The sequence below is a fragment of the Nicotiana sylvestris genome, chromosome 11 (assembly GCF_000393655.2).
Source record: "Nicotiana sylvestris chromosome 11, ASM39365v2, whole genome shotgun sequence".
Taxonomy (NCBI): domain Eukaryota; kingdom Viridiplantae; phylum Streptophyta; class Magnoliopsida; order Solanales; family Solanaceae; genus Nicotiana; species Nicotiana sylvestris.
The window spans coordinates 146722308-146733213 of NC_091067.1; the positions used below are offsets into that span (position 1 = coordinate 146722308).

General features: G+C 38.1%; 1 protein-coding gene across 1 annotated transcript; it reads left to right on the forward strand.

The window, feature by feature from the left end:
- Nucleotides 1-7647: 7647 nt before the first annotated feature.
- Nucleotides 7648-9388, forward strand: LOC104237345 (NADH dehydrogenase [ubiquinone] 1 alpha subcomplex subunit 2-like). Its single transcript, XM_009791483.2, has 3 exons — nt 7648-7769; nt 7870-7976; nt 9007-9388. Exons 1-3 carry the CDS (start codon nt 7684-7686, stop codon nt 9108-9110), a joined length of 297 nt encoding a protein of 98 aa, XP_009789785.1. The 5' UTR covers nt 7648-7683; the 3' UTR covers nt 9111-9388.
- Nucleotides 9389-10906: the final 1518 nt, after the last annotated feature.

The window sequence follows — 10906 nt, forward strand, 5'->3', positions numbered from 1 at the left end:
TTCTCCTTTAGCTGTATCCAACACACAAGTGTTTGCCGTCAGATGTTGACAATCACTCCAGATCTGGCGAACTTCTTCTTCGGGGAACCGACCGTCCAGACTGATTTCAACCACTTGGGTACTCAAGTCTTCATCTTTCGGCACTACTTGATACCTCCCAAGTTGCCTCAATACCCGATACGGTGCATAGGGTTGGATGCTTTTAAGTCCCATCAACAGAAAGTGGGGCCTGGTTGCCGGCATGTATATGATTTCCTCAATAGGTAGCCATCCGAGCGTCCATTGAATTTGGTTGGCAATGAGAGTTCGGAAGAATGACGTCCAAGCTGTGACTCCCTCGGACAGACAAACCCCTTTGAACCGTAACCTAAGAGCGGGGAGCGGTGGCATAAATGATCGGTCATCCACATTTGCAACAATAGGTTACATCCTTCGAAAAGTCGCCCCCGGCTCGGCAAACAGTGAGAGCCCGGAAGATGTCAGCCATAATCATAGGCGCCAGAGTACTCTTATCATGGGTGAGCAATGTACTGACGACCCTAACTACTTTTAAATCGATGTTTCCGTCTTTCCTTGGGAACACTATGAGACCCAAAAAAGCTATCATAAAAGCTATCAGCCTGTGTTCATCCCACTTTTGTCGGTTACCTCTACTGCATAGTTTGAGGTCTGGCTTATTGAACCCGCCCACGTGGCCGTATCTAGCATATATGAGGCGGAGACTGCAGAAACCTTTTGCAAAATCTGGATGATGAAATGTTTGGGGTATTTTTAGGAAATCCAAAAACCGGTGTACAGTGACGGCCCTAGGTGCAATCAAGTACTTGAACCTTAGTGGAGCTTCATCACTTCCGATGTATCTCGCTATTTCTTCCAATGTCGGGGTGAGCTCAAAGTCTGAGAAATGAAATACATTGTGTGCCGAATCCCAGCAAGTGACCAACGATCTGATAACATCACCCCGAGGCTGGATGTCTAGTAAATCCGGGAGATCTTTCAGATACTTCTTTACTTTATGTTGCCCTTCCTTGCCTAGGTCATTCCACCATAATCGCAACTCAAAAGGGATCTTGGTCATTATTAAAAAGGGTTTGTTTTGTATTGTGCTCATCCTGCACATTTATTAGGGTGGTTAAGCAAAAATGATTTGACTATATTTTAGAAAGAAAGATCCGATTTTCGAACACGGACTTTCAGCACTTCGGGGATGAAGATTTTAAGGCTGTGAGGGTCAATCGATCAAAACTTTAAAAGATGATCAAAAGTGGCCGTTTATGCAAAGTCAGCCTTCCGTCATCCCTTTCGGGAACGTTCGGCTGTTTTTTGACAACAACAACATCACTTGATTTATTTATGACTCTTTTTTTCAGAATGGTGACCCGACATTGGGAATATGGCCTCGCAGACCCTCGGGGACGAGGATCCTAAGGCCATTGGGCAATTTGGTCAAAACAATTTACAAAAAATGACCAAAAATGGTTGTTTATGCAAAGTCAGCCTTCCGGCGTCCCTTTTTGGAACATTTGGCTATTCTTGACAAAACGACATCACCCGACTCATAAATTAAAATTCAGGCAGTTTGGCTATTTTTGAAAAAAGGGGAAGTTGGACCCGATGAGGGTTGCCTACGTATCTCACACCCTGTGAGAATCAAACCGGCGTAGTTCGGGCTTGATCAAGCGTAGAGTAAATAAACTAAACCCCTCCTGAATACAATCTTTTTTAGAAAGAAAAAAATATTTTTCTGGATTTTTATTTTTATTTTTTTATTTTTTTGAAAAGAGATAAAGACTAAAGAAAATCTTTTTAGGGAAGCATTTGGACTATTAGTCTGAATTTATAAAAGAGACACTACAACAGAAACAACATTTTTTTTGAATTTTTCCCTTTTTTAAATAAATATATTTTTTTGGATTTTGAAAGTGATTAAAGGATTTTTTTTATATATGTTTTTTTTAATAATAAATCAACTAAAAGACAAATTTTTGTTTTCATTTTTTTTTTAGAAAATTCCGGCGAGGTTTTGACACTACTTGTTGGTTTTATTTTTTCAAAATAAGTAATTATCTCCCTACGCTGCTATTTTTCTTTCCTTTTTGAATTGTTTTCTTTTTTTAGAAACCGATCAACATGCAGATCTGAAGCAAATAAATGCGCAAAACAAACGGGATGCAGCAGGATGGTCTTTTCATTTCAGGTTACCTGTCCTAGACGGACCCAACCCCTGTGTTGAGTCCCCTATGTCAAATGTAACATGATGCAAATAAGCGTTCCTACTAGGGATCCGGCATGAGGTTTCGTTATACAAGGTTTACAACCTGGGTATATGTTCTAGACTGTGTACCCGAGCGGACAACTCGAGTCAAGGAGGGGGCAACTTACCGGGAACCAAAAGGCCATCCGGCTTCGTAACTTGTCTGAGCCTCTTTTTTATTTCAGGGTATGACACTAACAGAATAGGGAGTCTCAACCAGTAAGCACATCCCCGAAGGTGAAAAGAGAAGGGTTCGACACAGTTTATATACAGTTCAAATAATATCAAAGCGGTAAAAGACAACATTTAACACATTATGCCAAAACATGTAATAAAGATCATATAATAAAGCCAAATATAACAATTATTCTAAGCTTGAATTCTTGAACCTTGAACCAGTGGTTCTGGGTTCAAAAGTCCCCATCGGAGTCGCCAGAGCTGTCACACCTCCTTTTTGCGCGCCCGCCCCGAAGGGTTAATGCGCGAGGGAGTTTTTTCAATTTAAGTGACAATATTCGAAATGAGATTATTTATTTAATTCAGAGTCGCCACTTGGGAAAGGTTTGGCTTTTGGTGTCCCAAGTCACCGGTTTATCTTGAATCCCAAATCGAGGAAAATATTCGACTTTCCAAATGAAGTCTGCGAACCAGAAATTCTAAGTAAGGAATTCTGTTGACCCGAGGGAAGGTGTTAGGCACCCTCGAATCCCGTGGTTCTAGCATGGTCGCTTAAATTGTTATAATGGCTAAATATCTGATTTAAATACATGTTGTGACTTATGTGCTTTTATTAAGTTTAAACCGCTTTTATTATTATCATTTATTTTTATAGAATTGCAACGTCGTGAAAATGCATCTCGAACCACGTCACAATCAATGCACCCGTAGTTGTTAACACATTTCGACTCCGTTGAGATTTGAATTTGGGTCACATAAATGCGCACCCGAATTTAAGAATGTAATTTAATTAAGTCGCGCCTAAAGAGTCTAACGCGTTATTATCTTTGGGGAGGGTCATGAAATTCGCTAAATGACCCATCCCGGATTCTAAGTATTTAATATGTACATTTATGAGGGCCCCGCAGTTTGTGCATCTCATTTGGCGAGGCTCGTCTCATTTTATGAATCGGGCAAACCTACAATGACTACATCTTTATTATGTTCGTCTCTAAGAAATGGAAGAAAGAAAATACATTCTAATTAAATTGCATGCTTGGCCAACTCCGGATTCTTGTTTGATTATCTGATTAGTTGTTTATGAGGCGGGAATTGTCTCGTGCCTTATTTCACGGGTGAACATGTTGTTAATTTGCTAAAGGAGATTGCAGGCAAGATTAATAAAAATACTAAACTTACACTAAATGTTCTTCAAATTCGAATTTTAAACTAACTTATTTGGGCTTGATTAATGGAATCAACTACTTATTAGGAGATGCTACTAATTGGATTCGAAACTGTCTAATGGAATCCGGACGTGACAGAGTTAAATTAAATGATTTAAAGCTATATGGCATTTGTCCAGGTTAGTAGCAATCTACCTTATACATACAGAATATAAATAAAAAATGAAGTCTAGTTATTGATATACCAATTACTCGTGCATTTCACGAATTACATAATTACATCATACGTACAAACTAAACAAGCTAAACCATTGTAAATCACAATAATTAAACAAACTACGTTTTCAATTAGATACGAAACTACCTGCTGTGTTTTCTTATTGAGTTACAACCTAAAGATTTGCACAAATCTATTAACACTTTATAAGACTATAGGCACAGCACCAAATGACTGAAAAATTCTCCGCGCCTTTCATTTCAATACTCATTGTTACTGTTACATCAAGGTGAGATTCAAAATGTGTACCTGGATGCTGAAATGCAAAGAAGAAGAAGAAGGATAGAGAAGTCAGCAGCAGTAGCAAAGGACAGCAGCAACAACAACAAATACAGCAGCAATAGCACCCCCAGGCAGAATGAAACAGTAGTAACTCAATGAAACAGTACCCAATGTCCAAGTAAAAGACTCAACAAGGCTCAGTTGAGACCCAGGAAACTCCAATATTACTCAACAGGTAATAGATGAATCCGACACAAGATTGAAACACAGTTTCTGATTTTCGGACCCTCAAAGGAAAGAAACCCCAAATTTCGAATAGAACAAAGCAGTTGATGCTGATTTCAAACACAAAAAGGTGAGGAAAAGCAAAATTTTCAACTTCAATCAAACAACAAAAATTTTCTTTTCTATCTCCCTCCCTGATTTCTGAAACCTTTCTTTTCTGATTTTTAAACTATCTTTGATTTTCTGAACTATCTTTTTTCTGCACTCTCCACTGTCTCTCCTGTTTGATTGATCTCCTCCCCTAACTAATGGAATCCTCCTCTATTTATTCTAGCATCAGCCCATTCAAAACAGCCTGTTAAAATCCACTGAACTCCCTCCCATGTTCTCCAGCTGTTTTTTTTACTCAACATATTAAAATAAAGCCCCCTCCCATGAGATTCCCCCTGACAGCCCTATCTTTAAATATTAAAAATGGTTTCCCTTTTATTAAGCTAAACAAGAGTATGGGCAGCCTGAAAATGCCCTGACAGCACATGCTGTCCAATTTGCTCTAATTCAATAAGGAAACTATAATGCAACATGCTGCCCAAGAGTGCACATGCCATCAATTCAGACTCAACCCTGAACTGCAGCTATAATCCAATCCTTAAATGTTTCTGATTCAAATACACAAACTATAAGTAGCTATACTCAATTCTTAATTGGATTCAAACAAAGCTTCAGCAGAAAACAAATAACATGAATCAAATTATTACCATTCAAAGCTGAAACTAATTGACGACATATATTGAATCGACTACGCGAATTACAACACATACAATCAATAGCTAATGATCAGAATCGAACAGTATTGAACAGGGGGTTCAGATTGCATAGTCAGAACAAGAAATGACCCTGGGAACTAATTAATTGATCGAAATTTATTTCAATCGATTACACTGTTAAACACATACATTCATCAATTAATAGCAAAAGAGATTTGACCAAATAAAAGGTCCGGGCAAAACGGACAGAAACAGTCGACACAAAAATTCAAAATAAATCAACTAAACATTTGGACATATGATCAGACATTTAACTATAACAAAACAACAAAATGAACTGACAAGAAAAAGGAAAGCAGAAATACCTTAAAGGTTTGAAAAAATCAGAAGACCATGCCTTGGATTTCGAATCAAAACTTCTTTTGGGGTTGAACAGACTTTAATCGAAGTGTTCTCATGAGAACACTTCGATTAAGGTCCATTAGACCCTAATCTTCTCGTTCAAACGGACAAGAACTCGGACTCAGGACTTCTAGGGTTCCTAGGGCCAATTTGGGATTCAGGTCTTCCTGGTTGGATTCGGACCAAACCCAGCCTGGTTTGGTCACGAGGGAGGTCAGGGGAGTGCCTGATATGGATTTAGGGGGGTTTGGTGTAGGTTGGGATCTGGCTCGAATCTTCAAATGAAGATTCGAGACGGTGGGGGAAGATTCGAGACCCACGGCTGGTGGATCTGTGTTCAGGGGGTCGAGGTGCCCTAGGGGTGTAACTTTGGTGGTCACCGGCGTTGTTGCCGCCAAGTTTACGGTGAAGGTGCACAGGGGCGGCTATGGTTTGGGAGGTCTGGGTTTGGGACGATGAAAGGGGGTGTGTTTGGATGGGGGCGTGGGGTAAGGTTTTGGGCTTATATAGTTAGTGAGTGATTAGATCCTGGCCGTTGGATGAAGCGAGATTGAGGGCCAGGATCTTTCAGCTGGTGGGGAACGGTGTCGTTCCAACTGAAAGGGGTTGGGTTGGTCCGGGTTTGAACGGGTCGGGTTTAAACAATGGGTATGGATATGTGACGAGGGCCGTCAGATCAACTTGGTTTGAACGACTGAGATGGATTGTTCTTGAAACGGCGTATTTTTGGTGTCAAACTACGTCGTTTAGTGGCCTGGGCGATGGGTCTCTTGGACCGGCTGCCTTTGGGCTGGTTTTTGGTGCTTTTGGGCCTCGAATTTTCTAAATAAACTGGCCCAATCCGATTTAGACCAATTTGCACTCTTTTCTTTTTATTTTCTAATTTAAACACAATACCTAATTAAAGTAAAACTAAACATATATTAATTAACACTTAACACAATTATCACACACATATTAAAATATTTAAATAGGTAAAATCACACCACGACAACAAAACACAAGACGAAAACATACATTTTGCGATTTTTCTTTAAAAACTAAACCATGATTTAATTAATTCCTAAATGTACAATTAAATCCCAAATAAGCATGTAATATATTTATTTTACATTTTGTGATTAACTACAAAAAGTTAAATATTTACGGACAAAAATGATTACCAAAAATGTCACGCAAATTCTCACAATTGTACCCGAAGGTAACTTGTTTTATTTTTTGATTTCTTTTGGAGTGATTTCCGTGAAGCAAAAATCACATGCTCACAATGACAGTTGAGTGACCGTGCTAGAACCACGGAACTCGGGAATGCCTAACACCTTCTCCTGGGTTAACATAATTCCTTATCTGGATTTCTGGTTCGCAGACTGTAATACAGAGTCATTCTTTTCCTCGATACGAGATTAAATTGGTGACTTGGGACACCCCAAATCTCCCAAGTGGCGACTCTGAATAAATAAATAAATCTCATTTCGATTGTCCTTTAATTGGAAAAAACTCTTTCACCCCTCGCGGGGGCGGAAAAAGGAGGTGTGACAACTTGTATAGTTGTATGCAATACGAAATAAAATGTCCATTACTTATATAGTGCTGAAATTTTTACAAATGAACTAAATAACTTCAGCTCTAGAGCTGAAGTTCGACAGTTACAAAACAAAAATTTCAGCTCTAAAGCTGAAGTTCGCCAGTTACAAAAACAAAAACTTCAGCTCTAGAGCTGAAGTTCGCCAGTTACAAAACAAAACTTCAGCTCTAGAGCTGAAGTTCGCTAGTTACAAAATAAAAACTTCAGCAATGCAAATAGAGAACAAAACTTCAGCTACTATGCTTAAGTTCAACAATTACAAACAAAAACTTCAGCACACTTGGTTCAGCACACTTGCTACTTCAGGCTCGTCTACTAGAAGCTGAAGTATTGCGTGATTGCCTTTGCTACTTCAGCTCCATATGCTGAAGTTATGCGAAAAAACGGATCCGTTTGCAATTTTTTTTGCAAAACGGACACAAGTTAAAACGTGACACAAAAAGCGGGTATAGATGCAAATCCCCCAATAAACTAGCCGAGATGTAATAAAAAGGCCCATAATAAATTGGCCCAAACCGATGTGGCCCAAAAGCAAAATGTGCTCCTCAAAACATTAAAGAATACAAAATGGCGTGGAGAATAGTTAGAAAGTTTAGATTAAGAAGAAAATGGCGTGGAGAGCAAATCTATCTCGTAATCTGAAGGAGCTTCGCATCCTCTTTTCTCCTTCCTCTGCTCAAAGTGCTGCCACGAGGTTTCTTCCCTTTTCTTTTTTTATTCCTCTATTTCACTCCATTTTTTTCTTCGTTTTGTTTTGCTGATTCTCAAACGTAAGTTATTTTAATATTCCACAGGTCGTTTATTGAGAAAAACTATAGAGATCTCAAAACCCATAACCCCAAATTGCCCATCTTGATTCGTGAGGCCAATTCCATTGAGCCTCAGCTTTGGGCCAGATATGGTAATTCTCCTCACCCTATTTTTCTACTAATATTTGCTTTGTATTATTTTGTTTTTCTAATTCTTATTTATGCTTTAAATGGGATAATTGAAGTGGGTCTTTGAGTTCTTGGGAAAAAAATTGAGTCTTTGACTTATTTGAATATGATTTGTATTATGCATTTCTCCTTGTTACATTGTTTTTTACTTTCAGTTGATCTAAGTAAGAGGAAAATTCTCTTAGTTTATGCATTTGTAAATATCAGTAAATTCCTGCTTGAGTTAAATTCATAAGTAGATGCAGATAAGTACTTGGTTAACATATGATCAGGTTAGGATATTGATGTTGAATTCAACACATGAAAAGTTTAACTTAGAAAGTTACTGACTTTAGGACATGTCGGGCATCATAAGGTACTCAAACTGATACAACAACAACTATGTTTCCATCTCGAACACGGGTCGGCTATATCAATCCTCACAGGCCATGTATTTCTATTTAAAATCATCTTCAGCCAATATTGTACAAAATAAAAATAAAACGTAGTATTAGTACTTTATTGTTCTCTACTGGCATATAAATCAATGATTGGGGTAAAAACTGCTAGAAAGCATAGGACTTAGAGTAAATGTACTAACATGGCTAAAACATATTTCCAACTAATTGATATCGCATATAAACATCTTTTTCTTTCATTGCGCCCTATCTATAGCTCTATGCTTGGTAAAATACAAAAAAATATATGTTATTGCAAAGAGTATTTGGAAAATTTTGGAGTTTGATGGGTTTAGATAAAGTTTGAGTATAGTGGAAAAAATTCTGCTAATGGTTTGGTTTTTCAGGTATGAGCCACTGATCCTGATCCTTTCCATAGTACTTTAAATTGTTTGTTGGATGCTTATAAAGACAACGTTGACGAAGTTTAGATTTTGATTTTTCAGGGATAAACTTTATTTCATCTTCGAATTACTAGGTTGTCCTAACTGATGTTTGTCCCTTGCGTATATTCTCATGTTGTCCTCATATTCTTGAACTTTATGGTATGTAACAGACCTCGGAGTTGAAAGAGGCATCCGACTGGAGGGCTTGACAGAGGAGCAGATCTCAAAGGCACTTGAGGACCTCGTGAAAGTAGGGGCATCCCCTAAAGCTTGATGACTTTAAAACTGTAAAATAGTCTGAGTATCCTCAGCATGGTGCTTTTGAAATAATTTTAGTTGACTCGTTATTGTGAGTTAACTATAATATGCACTAAACATTTACCAACCTTGTCATCGTTGCAGTCCAAACTCCAAGAATCATAAGATGCATAAACATGCAGCTTCAGATATTTGGATTTTGTATACTTTGGTTTTGCTATTTGGAAAGCAAATATCTGAATTCTCTGCTATTAACATTAGAAGTTTAATGTCATTTCCTCTGCTGTTGTGTCACTGTTTCTGTCCATGATTGTTAACAACTGCACCAGAAATTGATGCTGTTGCATATAAACATAGCATATCAGCAAATGGTCACAGGTTCGAGCCGTGGAAACATCCTCTTGCAGAAATGCAGGGTAAGACTGCGTACAATAGACCCTTGTGGTCCGGCCCTTTCACGGACCCCGCGCATAGCGGAAGCTTACTGCACCGGGCTGCCCTTTTATATGAGCAAATGGATAGGTGCTAGCAATATTTACACACTTGCTTCCTTGGCCAAGGCAATTTCTAATATACTGTGTGTAACCGTTATCTTTAGGTACGGTGCAAACAAATGTTCTTGGCAAATGAATTGATCTTTGTTCTTGTCATTTCCAGAAGCTAAAATATCAGTCTGAGTTTAAGAATGTTGACATGGAAGAAATGTTTGTTCCCTTATTTAAAAGAGAGGATTGTGTGAACTATTGATTCTCGGGACGGATTGAACAGCAGCTGTTAGGGAAGGATCATATGAGCTCTGTGTTTAATCATCCCCTGTTCCTCTGTGTTTTAGAGTTTTATTGAAGCTGGGGGATAATAGGATATAGGAATGCAGGCAAGTGAGCTATGTCCAGTTTGTATGTCATATTCCTGAGATATAGAGCTATGTCTAGTTTGTGATTTTTTGCCGAGGGTCTACCGGAAATAGCTTCTCTACCTTCCTTGGGTAGGGGTAAGGTTTGCGTATACATTACCTCCTCAGACCCCACTTGTAGTAATTTATTGGGTTTGTTGTTGTTGTTGATAATTTTGGAGCTCCTGCTGGTTCGGCTTCTTCTGTAATGATCGTTTTCTTCTTTATGATGGTGTTCTGGCCAGTTTTGCACATCTCGACTATTCCATACTTCTCTCCGGCATAAGTACATGGTAACTCTTGTCTGTATCCACGGGATTTTGAACCCGCAATTCCTAAGTTTCACCCACTTCATTGATGCTAGGCCCCACCTTTGAAAGCTTCTTAATTAGACTAGTGATTTAAACTAAAGCCCTAATTTGCTGATGATTTGAGGTGCTGGTTCTGGGGTTTATGAGTGCCCCTCAGCCAAATTGAAAGAACAAATCAAGATTGTAGGAGAAATTAGTGAATAATGAAAGAAGAAAAAAAACAACCTTGCTTACCCCGGCATACTCTAAATGATGCTATTCCTTGACTGCATCTCATTTTTTAACCAAATGCATTTTATGAGTAATGAATTAACAAAGAATATAATGGCTGTATTTGATAATAACAAATATAAGAGATTTAACAAAATATTTTTGTGTTTAAACTATATGTACTTGTAGAAAATACAAATTTAACCAAATAATGTAAATAGAATGATTCAACAAATAAAATAATAAGTTAGTCTGAACATAAAATTTGACATTTATGTTATTGCGGTCGATGTGTAATAAGAACAAGTATAAATAGATTTAAAGGAAATAATTAACACCCGAGAGGACATTCCATTTGAAATTGAAATCACTGTTTTTCTCATTTTTTTTTAATTTCTT